Source organism: Centroberyx affinis, unplaced genomic scaffold (genome assembly GCF_046629955.1).
Source record: "Centroberyx affinis isolate AG114_WGS23_722 - 3 ecotype Tasmania unplaced genomic scaffold, CSIRO-AGI_Caff_v1 ptg000824l_1, whole genome shotgun sequence".
Classification (NCBI taxonomy): domain Eukaryota; kingdom Metazoa; phylum Chordata; class Actinopteri; order Beryciformes; family Berycidae; genus Centroberyx; species Centroberyx affinis.
In genome coordinates, this window is record NW_027279424.1 from 123,455 (window position 1) to 138,902 (window position 15,448).

At 41.7% G+C, this 15,448-nt stretch overlaps 1 protein-coding gene across 1 annotated transcript; it reads right to left on the reverse strand.

Annotated features, from left to right (window-relative positions):
* Window positions 1-1,148: 1,148 nt before the first annotated feature.
* On the reverse strand, window positions 1,149-14,022 carry tmcc1b (transmembrane and coiled-coil domain family 1b). Its single transcript, XM_071520702.1, has 8 exons — window positions 13,981-14,022; window positions 11,429-11,605; window positions 7,519-7,645; window positions 5,851-6,628; window positions 3,826-4,251; window positions 3,188-3,672; window positions 2,948-3,083; window positions 1,149-2,465 (listed from the first exon to the last, which is right to left on the reverse strand). The coding sequence occupies exons 4-8, from the start codon at window positions 6,451-6,453 to the stop codon at window positions 2,151-2,153; spliced, it is 1,965 nt and encodes a 654-aa protein (XP_071376803.1). The 5' UTR covers window positions 6,454-6,628; window positions 7,519-7,645; window positions 11,429-11,605; window positions 13,981-14,022; the 3' UTR covers window positions 1,149-2,150.
* Between the last annotated feature and the right edge of the window lie 1,426 nt (window positions 14,023-15,448).

Consider the following 15,448-nt stretch of genomic DNA (forward strand, 5'->3'; position numbering starts at 1 on the left):
TATTTTGAACAAACTTGTATAATTTGATGCCACAGTTTTTGGCCTGTGTTTCAGAGCATAGTCCAGTGGGGCTGAAACTGCTAGATTTGGCCTTCTGTGTGCTACACTAGTTTGCTGATCTTTGTACTTCATTTATTTTTTGAAAGATTCAAAGTAAAAATATCTTGTAATCTACAACAAAATTGCTCAGCACAAATACTGCATAATGGTATGGACACTTGTCATAAACAAATTTGAGACTGCTGTAGTAACTTAACCAGTCTGCCAATTCAAACTGGACCAGTTTCAGCTAGTGAGCTCTTCCACCACTGCATGGTTCTTGCAGCCCCTGGAGGGCCATATTGGAAACTTGACTTTTGACCTGGGGCCTGAGGGCTATGTGCTTTGAAATTGGTTTCTAGGTGTGGGGATCATTTTGGCATACAGTTCACACAAATCCTTATAGTTGAGGTCATGCATGCATGCTCAACTCTAGGTGATTGTATTTACCCTGTGGTTACCCTGTGGTGAGGTATTTCTGTTCTACAAGGATGCTCCCTCCAAGTTTTGAGCCTAAAAATGTCAACTGTATGCACTGGCCATCTTTGTCACCTGATTTCACTCCAAATGAACTCTGGTATAGAAGTGTTCACCCACAATCAAAACAATAAATGATGTAATTTCTTGGAGGAATGATGCTGCATCCATCAAATGGAGTGCCAGACACTTCCAGAATCTTTGCCAATGTTTTTTCTGGCCCAAACTCATATTAACCCACTTTGTTGTTTCTGAATACTTGTTTACAGATACTTGACGTGAAGTTAAGGCTTCACACCCGGGCCTGTATGCCTAAAATCTGAGAGTAGTACTATTCTCTTGATCATATAAGTGTGAGTATGAGTTGGCAAAACAGATCATCCCTCCTGAAAATATTCCACGTGGCCAACATGTGAACCAAATTAATCTCAACAGGCTTCTTAAATCATATTTACAATACAGATATGATGCATTGACCCATTTTACACAATACTCTTGCATGTGCCACTGCTTAATAGATTTTACCAAAGTGGTTCTAATAAGCTGTTCTGTATCCACTGCCATGTACACTTTATCAAGGGTTATCAAGACAAATACAACGTACACTTTAAATTTCACTTTTAAAACGGCATGTTTATTTGTCTTTAAAAAATAAAAAATCAACTAAAAATTACTATTTCATTGTCACTAATAGAAACAGTACGGAAGCACTGAGTCTTTGAGCATTTTCACCGCTCTTCAAGTATGTTCATTCAGTTCATAGATTAATTATTCTTCTGCAGTGGCATAGCCATCAGGATAGTTGGGGGGCCAAAGGGCAGGGTGGCACCTTAAAACCATATGATCTCCATTTTAATATCCTGGTTGTAGCAGAACCAGTGTTGCTGACTCCACGCACCAAAAAAACAAGTCAAGAACCCACTATTTGATCCAGTGACAAGTTTGATTCCAGAGCAATGTAGCTGATCTGCAAGCACCCCATTCTTCACAGAGTGTAGTGAGCAGGAAGAGGGAAGAGTTGGTCAAACGAGCTGAAATTTGAAAAGATTGAGTAAAGGGGAAAGAAAAAGAGTAGACTGATGAAAAACGAGAATGGCAAGACTAGAGGAAGAAAGAGAACGTACAATAAGAGAGGAGAATGAGGACTAAATCAGCAGAAGAATGTTAGCTCATTACCATTAAACCTCAGTTAAGCAAATAAAAACAATACCACTTGAATCAACTCTAAAACAATAAAACTCTGAATTACAATTTATCCTGTGAGGAAACAACGCAAGTCTTCCACATGTAAACAAATTCACTCAAAAGAGAGAAATCAAGTGTGCAGTTCTCTCTGCCCCTCCTTCAACTATGCCCATGCACCCTTATGTGCTTGTGCCACAATTGCACCAAAGTGAATCCCAAATGTCCAACATTTCTTCTCCTTTCATTCTTCTCAAAACACATTTCAGAAAGTTTAAGGGGACAAACCTCTGATTTCACTCCTGAGCGTTTTGAGAAGGTGGGGAAGAGGAAGAACAAGAAATCAGACAGGACCCTTGAGATTCAACCCCCTGTATGGGTTAATTCTCACCCTTCACATCAGCCTCCACCCTCCTGTCCCTTCATTATTTAAGAAAGCCTCTCCAAGCCGGTCATCTGGGGTGCAGAAGAAAGCGGTCCAGGTACTGTGAAATAGCATCCCAGTTCCTCCAGAGGAAGGCGAGGAGGATTACAAGGAGCAGCGTAGAAAGCGTGCGGCTGCGTGTTTTCATCAAAGGAACAACACAGTTGGCCACCGTGGAGACAAACACCAAAAGGACAGCCATGACAGCTAGCAGCACATTGATGAGTTTGCCAAGAAGAGTCCGCGCTGTGGCATTCTCCAAGCCCTCAAGCTGCACCACCTGTTGTTGCTGTTGCTGCAGCTCCATCTTGGAGATACGTGTCTGACATGCTTCCAGCGCCTCCTACAGGTCAGGGAGAAAACTGTCACTGAGAAGCTCAAAAACAGCTCAGACATACAGTATGTGCCTACTCAACATTACTACATACACTACCAGTCAAAGGTTTGGACACACCTGATTGAATGTACTATGTTTTTCATTATCTTAAAGCCATTTTTATCGTAAGGCTTATGCTTAAATGCTTGAAGCCTGTTTCTTACACAAATATAAATAGTAAAGTTGATGCCTATGTATGAATTTCTTTCTACTTTAAATAATCTAAAATATAAGATTGTTTTTATTTAACACTTTTATTGGATTATTTATCCAATAAAATTATTACTATTAGTTATTTCATAGTTCTCAGAATCCAGTCTTTACTATTATTCTAAAATGTGAAAAATTGTACAAAAAAAAAAAAAAGAAAGAAAAATGCATGTCTTTTGACTGGTAGTGTACATACTAGTCAACATACTACTCAACATGGTAAGTCTAGTGAAGCATACCTGAATATCCCTTGCCCTTTCATAAGACTGGTAAGCAATCTTCTCCTCCATGCTGGCTAGCTCTTGTTTCAAGTTCAGAATTTCATTCTGGTGCAGTTCTGTTAAGTCATTGAGTTGCTCTTCTAAACGTTCACACCTGCAAAACAGAGGTGAAACAATGGTAAATCACACACAGGGTAGATATGTTTTTGTTCCTAGATATATAGTACTACTACACTATAGTGTACAGGCCTATGCTACCTGAATCTCTCCTCTTGTAGGGCCTCCATGATCATTGTGTAGTCCCGCTGATAGTGGGCTTTTAAATTTTCAAAGGACTCCTCTAGTCGACCTTGGTTGTCTCGGAGCTCTTGGATTTCATGGAGCAGAACGTCAAAGCCTGAGCCTTGGGCATGTTCAAGAGTATTGCCCTTGGAGCTGGGGGGGCCTCCAGGGGCTCCAGTGGTGCTGTTGGCCCCTGCGGAGCCAGATGTAGCGCTAGAACAGTCATCCTCACTGCCATACTTCGGGCTGGACTGCAGCTGCCCTCCCCCAAGGGTCCTAGTTCCCCCTGGGCCAACACCCTCATCTCCCTGGGTGTCATCCAGAGAGTCTTTCAGAGCTGCGATGTTATCAGCACTGCCAAACTTGTTGCGGATGAGGGAGGCAATTTCTCTGGGCTTGGACACTACAGCTCCAGCTGCAGAATGAGTGGCTTGGGAGAAGCTGGAGAGGCCACCTGTCACCTATTGAGGGCAGAATCGAGTCACACTCAGGCTGAACCACTACGCTATTGCAATATGAAATAAACAGTGTTTTGGATTGAAACCCTTCAAATAATGCTGAGAGTGTGGATTTTAACAACAAGAGCACACTTAAAACACCATGAAAGCACCCACCTTGGCTCCAACATCTTTGAGCCCCTGGTGCATGTCTCGGAAAACATCTTTGGGTTGGCGTGGGATGCCGTTGTGCTCCACCTCACGAAGCTTTCGGTGGTAGTGCTCCAGCTTCCTCTGCAGTTGCTGTATCGTCTGGGCTGACTTTTGGTTCTTCTTCTCAAACACCTGTTTGATGCGTGCGCTCTGCTGTTTGTCTGCATTGTTAGCGAGTTTCAGATATTCGGCCACATTGTCATCACGTGCAGTCTGTTCTATCTTGATTTGTTCTGTGAGCTTGAGGATCTTCTGTTGTAGTTGGGCAATGGCCTGCTTAGTTCTCTGGGGGTCTGGGGTACTGTCAACTACATCAACCCCATACCCGTCTGCACCGTAAGAGAGGGCATTGGGTGATACAGCAGGGCCTGATCCATCGCATCGATCCAGCTGATCAAAGATAGATAGGAAAAGAAACAAGGTCAAAAACAGTAAACAACAAACAATCTAGAGTTTGATTTGCTTGGTACAATGACAATTTTACCAAGCAAAACTACTATTTAAATCAAGGATTCCAAAGTAGAGCCCTGTCTATATCAATGGGACAGTAATGAGGTTTAATTGCACAGGGTGATTACTCTCACACGTTGACATAAAACCATATCCTCATCCTGATGTTTGCTCATTAAAATGGCGGTCCCATCAAGTACTATAGCACAGCATGTACACTGCCTGTCAAAAGTTTGTGGACACCTTGCCCTTTCTAAATTTACTAAAGTACTATTTGATTTTCTCTGTCATTTTAGAAGAATTAAGGAAAAAAATGCCTACAATGCTTTTAACATAAAATAGCTATTTACTAATACTTGCTTACCAACCAGCACCACAAACCTGTGGGAAGTCCTGCAGAGCATCTCTGAGGAACGCCTGGAAAAACTGACTGTTCACATGAAGAAAGAGTGAGCAGCAGTTACAGCTACTAAGGAGTTTTTTTTGGATGAACATAGTTTAATTGTTTTAGTGTTATCATCACAAATATTTGCATGTATGATTTTTTTTTTCTCAAGGTAAATCTAGTTCTTTAATGGGGTTAAGTTATTGCAAACCAATAAAGAAAACATGCTTATTTATTAAGCATTTTCAAAAGCTAGATGTCCCCAGACTTTTGACGGGCAGTGTACATTTTTTAGAAAATCCAGTGTAAAACAAGTTGTGCAAACTTTTTTAAAATATTTTAATGTTTTTGCCCAACACTTGGACAATGCACAGGTTTGTCAAAGGATGGCAAACTTAACAGTCTATAGACTGGGCTGTTTGCCAGCAATTTGTTTCTATTTGCAATTTTACTGGCAACAACACTGGAGAAGTCTTTTCTACATCCCTATGAACATGCAATGTCAAAAAACAAATCATTACTCAAACTCTGTCAAGCTTGTTTAGGCCTGCAAGCCTTTTCTGACCTGAAGTACACTCAAAGACAGCAAAAGCTAAATTTAGAAAGGCTTAGAGCACATAGTGACCAACCACTCAAAAGCAATCTCTGACCTTCCACTGCTGACAGCTCATTTACCCATTCACCCTTTCATCCTGGCATATCCAAACCATTAACAGCCTCTTAACATATTTTCCCAATTCACTGATTTTGTTTTTCATCCACAGATATTCTGTACATGAGTCAGTTGAATCTTACTGTATTTTTTACAGCTAAATAGCTATCATGCTACTGACAAATACTATACATTTGTTTCCCTCATGGGTGTACAGAAACAGTGTCTGTCTCTCTCTGTATTACCATTTGAATGTTTCATGTCCTCATGCAAACTTTTCTATGAATACAACCTTTAAGGACTGAATTTATTAGAAGAATACGTTTGAATCTCTTAGACCTATATTAATACAAGGCTGGTACCCAAACCATTTGTGAAGTCTCACAATATATCACTTGCATCAACACTGGAATTGTTTTTGTTTTGTTTCTACTCAGTGAACAACTTACTGTCTCCTGACCCTGGTTTACATCTCACCTTGGAGGACTTTCTGGACTCTCACCTTGTCAGGCTCCTCAGTTGAGTGGTAACCAGAGGTCAGCAGCATGTCTGCTAGGGCTGGGCTGCTGGGTGTGTCAGTGGTCGAGGAGGAGCGTGGGCGTCCAGCCTGCAGCAGGGCCTCATGGGTACTGCGCCGGTGGATTTGGGGGCTACCCTTCTGGGGGGGATCCCCAGTCCCCCCCGCCTTGCTGCGGCGGCTCTGCAGGCTGGTCCCTCGCTTCATCATTGGGGGGGCACCTCGGATCTGCTGCAGAACACGGCTCAGAGCTGCAGGAGGGGCGGAAGCGGCAGGGTTGTCAGAATCCAAAGGGAGGGCCGAGGAGGCAGGAGCGTCCCCTACCTCTGGCCCTGTATCAGTGGGCTCAGAGGCAGGGACGCCTGTGGAGGACGAGGCGGCGTCATGTGGGGAAACGGAGGAGCGTCGGCGCTGTGGCTGGAACAACTGCTTCAGGCCATGGCCCAACGCTCCCATGTTCTCCAGGGCATTATGGGTGATTTTGGACAAGCCGTGCTCTGACTCCGACGCCCTCCTGCCGACCTCCAGCTCCACTCGGCCTCCTGTGTCCGGCTCCTCTGGACTCTGCTCACTACTACCCTGATCCATCAGAGGCCTCCAGTTTCACAGTGAGGGTCTACGTGGGGGTGCACGGGACTAGCTATGCCACGTCGACACACCCCCTCTGAGAGGCTGGTTGAAAGCCGGGAAGCAGAGGGGATGGCGCTCAGTTGGGCCTTTTGAGCGTGCATGCATCTGTGGCTTGGCTCAATGTAATGCTTTTCTACCACAGAAGGAAAATAAAATGGATTATGACATGCAGCAGTGAGTGATGAACATAATAAGCAGCAGCAGAATATAAAACAACACTAAGCAGCATAAACTGGGTTGGCATTGAGACATAGAACTAGGTTTTTAGAAGCTCATTTTAATAACGTAGCAAATGTCTCTTGTTAATTTCCTCCAAATTCATGTTTTGCCAGCAATTCATGATTAAAAAAAAAACACAATTTCTTTCTACTGAGTGAAATCAGTAGGAATCCATTTTGGCCAAACAGCATGTGGCATGTCTAACAGCGCCAACCCACTAGTGCAAGAACACAAAGTCTACAAATTAAATAAGCATTTGAGAACAATTTCTGAAATGCTCTGTTTGTTAAATTGCACATTTTCAAGGGCAGAGCCTTTGGTTGTTTCCAAAATCAGATTTCATTGTTTATTTGTGGCCATTTAAGTCCCACTGTACAAGAGCCAGTTGACTAATTACATTTCAGAAAGTATTCATATATGGCAATTAATAAGCAAAACAATTGAGAGTGTCTGGATGATGGTGACAAGGAGACTACAAATAGTGTGAAAAAGGCAATGGTATTCTAAATGGAATGTGAATGGTATCTAATTCTCATCTGATTGAGGAGTCCAAAGATCCACCGTTGTCTCTTCTTGTAGAGGATATTAAAACAAGGCTAGATATATAGTGTAAAAACCATTCCAAGGCTTTGGATCTCAGATGACAGCTTATATAACAGCTTTTGCTTTACCAATGTATAATGAGAGCGAGAGCAAAAGAGGAAGTGAGATAGAGAGCAAGACAGAGAGAGAGAGAGAGAGAGAGAGAGAGAGAGAGAGAGAGAGAGAGAGAGAGAGAGAGAGAGAGAGAGAGAGAGTGCTTACCATCAGCCCAGCCTCTCCTCTTGGCTCACAACTCAGGATTGGCTAAATGAGGTAAAAATATTACAAAAATCGAATTAGAATCCACTCCATACCCATTGGGAGGTAAAGTGTCAACTTTCGCCATCTGCTGGAAAAGCAAAAAAAACACCATTCATTTTTAATAATTGCTTATATATTAGTAACAGCTTGAACTTTCATATATCAGATCATTTGAAACACTGACATAACTATCAATTTCACAGTAAACAGAGTAAATAGGGGTGTAATTGCACCTTGTGTAATTTGAAATGTGCAAACCTAACCATCCAATTCATTTTGATGGCCAGTTCTGAGTGCAAACAGCAGGGGGCGACATGACAACTTTCCCACCCCATAGGGCATAGGCCATGAGAAAGGAAGCAACTGCTGACTCAGCCTCAATTATAGGCCTTACATGGCATTACACAGAATTAAACACAGACTCAAACGCAAACCTTCAACCCAGTTAAAAGAGGTAGTAATGGAAGTGTTAAGTACTGCTGCTGCCTAAGTAGTGCTACACCTGATGAGATGAAAAAGCTTCTAAGACGCTGACTACAAGAAACTGTCAATGACCTAATGGACCACAGCCACAGCAGTCAGTCATTGCATGATGAGCCATTACAACCAGAACAAACACAGCCTTTGATGCAATGTTATAATGATTGAACAGAACTAAAACAACAGTGGCACCTGCAGGCGTTATCATCATCTGCTTCCCATTCATGTCAGTGAAAAGACAACTACAATAGCCTACTACGTAACATGACTAACATTTACTTGACATCTGGTCTAGTCAGTGGCTTGTGTAACCATACTACTTCCGTATAAGAACAAACCATGTCATGGACACTGCTAAAACTGCTCTGGAGAAGTCACTGTACTACTCAACAGAAGCACATAGGGGAAAACCTGTCCTCCTTTCCTCCTATGCCAGCAAATGTGCACCCACTCCTTGAATACACACATCTATTCATGGCTATTGTCATCAATGAATTTGGGAACAAAATTTGTGAATCACATGCAGTGTTCCTGCAGCAACTTTTGCCTTTATGTAGCCTACTCATCATACTTTTTTGATTATTCATCGGGTGACTGAACAGACAGGATTTTTTTTATTACTGATGTGTAGAAACAGCTTTAAGGCAAAGTTTGCACAGTGTCTGTGCTTACTTGACAGCATCTGGTTTGTAACAAACATTTCCAAATGACAGATGCTGATCTGTTGTTGGCTACTATAAATGTTTTTGTGCTCAAATTCAAAGGTCAGATTTGCCTGTCTATCATTGATGGGTTTATCCATTTTTACCCAAAGTTTGGACTGATGAAATACCAGGTAATCATTCAGTTTTGGCTGTTCACTGCTTTAATTTCAAGCACTAGGCTACTCATTTCTCGTACCAGCAACATACACAGCTCAACTGGTTCTGCTTTGCCTGTGCATGCTTGAACCATGTGGAAGAACGGATGTAAATAAAGACCAATACACTGGCTGCGGTTGGTCTCAGTGCACATTGTGAATAGCAGAGAAATGTATACAGGAGTGTCTGAGTACAGCAGATGTTCTAAATTAATAACATGCTTACATGTTTTTTATTTAACCACGAAAGTCTCAAAAGAGATACAAGATTGCTTTTATCAGAGGGACCTGGGCATGTTGTTGAATTCAATTATTAAACAATTAAACAATTATTAAACATGGAAACTTAAATCTCAAAATATATATATATACAGTATATATTAAAGCCCTTTCAGCCCTTTCAGATTCTAGCCTTGCATATAAAGACTAGAATACAAAATACTGTACTGGCTTAGGCTTGGAGTACAGAGGCAGGCTGTTTTATAGGGCATAGTGTGATGCACGTTTCACTAAGCTAACTAAAGAAAATAGCCAAAGCCAAAAGTGACGAGTCTGACTATGTTGTGCATGCATTATTTAGCAGACAAATAGAAAAGTGACTCCAAGAGTCAGCACAGCTATTGAGTATCACTTCACAAGCCAGCAGCAAAATCTAGTACCAAAAACACTATGAATTGCTCCATTAGTGATGCACAGGTTGACTCATTACCTGCAGGTCCTGCTGTTATATCTGCGGTGGTGGATGAGAAAGTGTTTTGTTTAGGGGCAGGTGGTCGTGGGCAGGTTCAGTAATGAGAAAATGTGTTAGAAAACTCTAGCCAATCAACAGCCTTGTACAAAGGCCATTTCAGTTTTTTTATTTTATTACTGTTGTTCACTTGCACTGCTGTTAGTCACTCAGTAGAAATGAGCACCTCAATAGATTTTAGCTTATGCAGCATTCCTCTATGCCCTGATACTGTAAAACTAAGCCAACTAAACTGCAGTCTCACACATGACTTAACTTTTTGTTTGTGCCACTAGGGCAAAACATAATGGAATCTCTGAGAGACGTGAATGACATTTTTTATTAAAGTGTTTAACCAGTGGTCTCCAACCATGTGCCACTGAGAGCCATGTGTATGCAGGTTCTCATTGCTATTGCTTTATAGCTCACGCCTGCCAAATGCAATTGCACATATTTCTGACTTTCTAGTGTACATGTCATTGATAGCAATTTTCAGGCTATCACTCATCTGTAGATCATAATACACAGTTTTATGTATCAAAGTCAAACTCAGGATAGCAGCCTTACATAAACTAGCAAAAAGAAACTGTACATCTGGAATTAAAATATTAGGAGTTACATGAAGTCCAAATGGGACAAAAAACAGTCTGATTGTAGACCGGTCCACAAGGAGAAAATGGGATGAATTTGTTATTTTTTCGTTTAAAGACTAGTGCCAGATGTGTTTTAATAATAACAATAATAATAATGTGATCCTTATTGATTCCCCTGAGGAAATAGTCTTTTACACAGGGAGGTCAGAGGTCAGGGTCAGTAGGAATTCAGTGTCATGCTCAAGGACACGTCCACAGGACAGATGCTTATCAACACAGGTTCAACCTGGGGGCTTGAACCCGGGTCCACCAATGGAAGGGTACCCTCCCTGCTCACTCCACCCTGTTGGCCCTAATATTTTACCTCGGGTTAATCTGTTATTGGGTTGCCAATATAAAATTCTGGGGGAATCACTGATACTTTTAATTGATCATTTTTTGGCATGCATATTGTAAAATTTAAGGACACTGTTTTGTTCTGTTTTGAATGTATTACCTGCAATTGGGCAGTTGCAGTCATAAAGAATAAAAATTGCTGCTATGTGCAGGTGACTATAGAGCTGACCCATCCAAAACTAAGCTTCATCTATGGAAATCACTGCTCTCAAATAACGTACAGTAGGTCTCCTACAGTATTTCCTGATCTTGAATCATTGACCCTAGACAGAGAGACATGCAACTCAGCACAGCCCTTTGCAATAAGACTTATTCTTGTAAGATTAAAACTTAAAATTAGAATTACTAACAAACATTCAACACAGAAATGGAACTACATCGTTCATCCTATAGTCCGATGGAAACACACTGGCCTCATCCTCCTCTAGGCTGAGGGCAAAGTGTTCTCTGTCTGAAGTGGGTCAGCCAACATTCGCCTATCACTCTCTCTACCAGCTTTGCTCATGCAGCGATCCAAGGTCACACCAGCTAGAGAGTGTATTTGTGCATGTCTAGTAGCATTTAGGCTTCTGCTTATGCTGAGGAGACATTTCTCCAAAAAGGCAGCTTGTTTCCACATATAAAGGCCCAATTTTGATGTGGAGGCAGCTACTTGACACACTACCTTGTGTTCTTGGGTCAAAGCCATTACGTTCAATGTGATTTTTTTCTCCAGCATTCACACACCTGTCCAAATCAATTTCGTCATCACAGGGCAAGAAAATTATGATGGAAAGACATGTGACTCTGCAAGAGTCTAACTGCAGATAAGCATACCTTCAGTTGTGGTCATCAGCAGATGATCTGTGATCTCTTAACACAGGAAAAAATTTTAATATTCCAAGGGAATTTCCAACACCACTTCCTTGGGATAATATGTCCAAACAAAAATCTTGTGGGATAGCTTTCAAACTTTAGTCAGCTGTTTCCATGGACATTTAGAAAAATCACATGCTGCAAAGAAAAAAGAAGTGAGGACAGTGTGAGAAAGTATTTGTTTTGAGTATTTTCTCAGAAGTGTTCATATACGTAGCATGTAATAGCAGACACTTTACATAACTACATTTATTTTCCTCATCTGGTGTACTGTTTGATAAAAATTTGAGATCATTAAGTACGTTGTCATCATATAACATAAAACTCTCCTGCTTTCAAAATTATCAAGGCATAGCCTCTCGATTTCTCTGTAATCACCTCGAAAGAGCATCTGGCTCGCCAGGCTAATCGTGACAGTAGCAGGCTACTTAAGTGTGAGGTGATCACTTCACCTAAACCAGCAAGCCTACTCTTTCATCAAGCGGGGTACCTGCATAAAAGACCTATGTGGCTTAATCAATTAAGTGGCTAAATGAAGCAATGTTTTAACCACAGACCTGCGAGGCCCTTTAGCTTAATTAATCGTATAATGTTAATTAAGACGGCCGAATTCCCCCTTGGGTAATATTTGCAGGACATGATGAACGAAGTACCTCTAGTAGTCGGCTTACGTTGTAGAGGTACGCCCATGATAAAATATTTCAACGAGCCAATTAAACAACAAACTATGGGAAATACAAATATTTGATGTATAAATATAAATCATTTTCGCATGAATATACGCTTAAAATTACAGGTAGTCGTTTGTGGATGCCACTGCCCAAAACATAAGCACCTGCATCTTCACGTTAGCAATAACATCGCTGTAATGACGTAGATATGACTATTACATGAAACGAAAACTTTTTCCTAAAACAGTCTAGCGAGCATGTTACCAGCATAATTTAGTAACGTTAAGTTAACAAGTGAAACAAATGTATGTAGTGTCATGACGTGCAAGTTAACTGTATAGTAAGGTATACTAAAACAATTGTGTTTGAGAATTAAAAAGCACTCTGTAGGATAAAAACAAATTTTCTCCCATAAGAGGTTAGTTATGAAGCTATAGTTATGAATCTGTTATTCCTGCAAATAGCCTGAGCCCAAAGGTTTAGGGATAAGAGGGGATGAAATTAGCAGCTCGCTAGCTAACGTTCGCAGGCCTGACCTTTAAAATGTTCAATTGCAAAATATATTAGCTGAAAACGCCGATCTGGCGTATCGTTTTATTCTAGGGCACTGGTAACTGTTGTGTTGAATATGATCTGAATATGATGACCCCGTTTTGATGGCTCGTCTGCTCCATAACGTTGGCTGACCAGCAAGCTAACACGACAAGCTAACGTGATGCACCAGAGGGTGTTCTTTTTACTTTACGGAGCAAACCGGCATTGCGGTGCGGGGTGAGTTCGTGGTGGGGCAATGAATCCAACTATTATCTAACTTTTTGTTGACACACTAGGCTAATATTTGGTATTCATAACAGCTGCCTAAAGCTACCATGTCAAACGGTCGCCTTTATCACCCAAGACCCAAATTGTAAAGTGTGTAGTGTGATTACCAACCCTACAGGTCATGTGAGCTCACCTCAAGCTCAGGAATGAGAAGGCTACACGATTTCATCGACAATACAACAATCTTCCACTATCTCGATGCACTTTAACAGTTCAGTCATATTAAGCATTCACAACTGTCTCATATCATAAAATACTGATGCATGAGTTTGTCAAACACCCGTATCCAACACGTGTAGATTTTCATAAAGAATGATATGAAAAGGGGAGTTAAGAGTCCATTCAGAACATGGGGTCCCACCCTGGACCTGGTGTCAAATTAAATGACTTTCTAAGACTTTCTGAGTCTTTCATTTTCTAGTTTTAGTCCTACAGTTTACACATTGTAGGTGTGCATTAGCCTAAATGTAGAGTCCCTGCCTAATAAGCACAAGACTATTCATAACCAGTGGTTCAGACCAGAGAATAAAATCTAACAGACCAAATGATTCAGCTCCCACTGAAATGTGCAATGAATCCTGCAAATCCAGGCCTTCCAGTTGTGATATAACGTTGAATAAGGCCTTAGGATATAAACCTGGGTGTTGTCTCTAGACCTAAATGAGTTTTGTCACTGCCGCGTGAGACATAATTCGCTTGTCCTAATAATTTAAGACGTAAACATACCTAACATCGCCCATCCAGACTGCCCTGGACTAGGAAACACGCGCTTACTCAACGTCTGGCTACACCGCCTGTCAGTTAGCTAGCTGGCTGGCTAGGTTGCTACGTTAGCTAAAAAACATCGCTTCAGCGATGGTTAGCCAGCTACAGGCAAACCGGAGACACCGCCAGCAAAGACAATAGGATAAACACAGTTCATCAACAGCACTCATGTACAGCACGTATAACGGCACATGTGGACACTTTTCATTGACAAGACTACTTCGCAAAATTTGTGTTTTACTGGCTTCAACTTACATGGGCGCTGAGAGGATTGTGTTGATGACCGTTCATTTCTCCCGATGGAACACTCCCACGGTGACGTCAAATAGCGTGCTCAACGTCAGAGCAGAGGAGTACCAGTGGCCAGTTGCATAAAGCTAAACTGGTCTAAGATTCTCAGGTTGGACTCGGCTAATTAAGACTGTCTGTTACTTAAATATTACAACTGCCTTATTTTAAAAAGGTAAGAAAGTTAGCCACCTTCCCCCTGGCTAATCTTGAGTTAAGAACTTTGCTGTTATGGCAACGAGTCGGCCTAACTGTCAGAGTGGGAAGTTTAAATACTGAAGCTGTTTCATAAAAGACGGATCTCTGGTTTTTGGAAAGACCTGAAGAAGAGAGAGAGTCTTTAGAGACAGAAACAACCATTAGAGATCTACAACAATTAAGAAGTAGTATGAACGGGTAAATTTAAGTGTCAATAGCAAGTTTAAGTTAAGGCCACATTTAAGTCTAAGACTAGGTCTATCTTTATGCAACTGGCCCGGCATTGATAACTACCCAATATGAACCATGCAGGTTATCGTCATCCATTTCCTCAAATATCAAGAAAACAAATCCAGAAAGTCACAGTACAAAGAGAATACTTTTTATTTTCCTCACAAAAAAAATACGTTGGATCCTTCCTGCTAGAAAACAAGCATGGTAATAAACTCTTTTTAGTGAGGGTAAGGGGCATAGGGTATGTTCCAACCATAGCCAAATCTGTGAAGTGCACCATACGGCACGAATGGGAGTTTCTGATGCTCCTTGGGGTGGTCAACAGTACCTTTAGTGACTCCTGCAATTGCATTTGGCTTCTGATGAGGGAAAGGATGAAATGAGGCCATGGGATGGTAGTTATTCTGAGGTTGAGGCTGGTCAGATGAAGCTGGGGTTGTAGGAGGTGTAGTTGTTGGGTAGGGAAATACTGGGTTGGGAGCTTGCTGAGGAGCATAATATACTGGCATATAAGGATGTGGGTAATAAAATGGCCTTTGAGCAGGGGGCTGAACAGTGGTAGCTGCAGTGGTTGTTGGGGTGGTGGTAGGAGCAGCAGTTTGAGATTTGAGAGGATGAACATTTTCTCTTTGAAAAGGATACTTGTGAGGGGGATACAACACAGGGATCTGGTAGATCTGAGGATATACATGATGCTGTTGCGGCCCCTGGGTTACAGGTTTAGCAGTGTGAACAGCTGTAGCAGAAGCTTGAGGGTGACTTTCTGGATACAGTGGGAATTTAGGGAATGGCAAGAAGGGATATGGGGGCACTGGAAACTGTGGCTGTTGGGGGAGCTGAGGCATCACATCATCCTCAGTGGAGGCAGGTGTGGTTGACAAAGCTTCTGTGGTAGTGGCAGGAGTTGTTGGATGTGGAATTCCAGGTACCACGGGGAATTGTGGAAAAAATGGAAATAAGAACTGTGGAGATTGCGGCATCTGTGAGAATTGGCCAGGGGGTG

Coding starts and splice junctions, on each gene's coding strand:
- tmcc1b (XM_071520702.1), bottom strand. CDS start 6,453: ATGGATCAGGGTAGTAGTGAGCAGAGTCCAGAGGAGCCGGACACAGGA. Junction 3,084..3,187: donor CTACAAGAGGAGAGATTCAG/GTAGCATAGGCC, acceptor TCTGTTTTGCAG/GTGTGAACGTTTAGAAGAGC. Junction 2,466..2,947: donor AAAGGGCAAGGGATATTCAG/GTATGCTTCACT, acceptor CCTGACCTGTAG/GAGGCGCTGGAAGCATGTCA.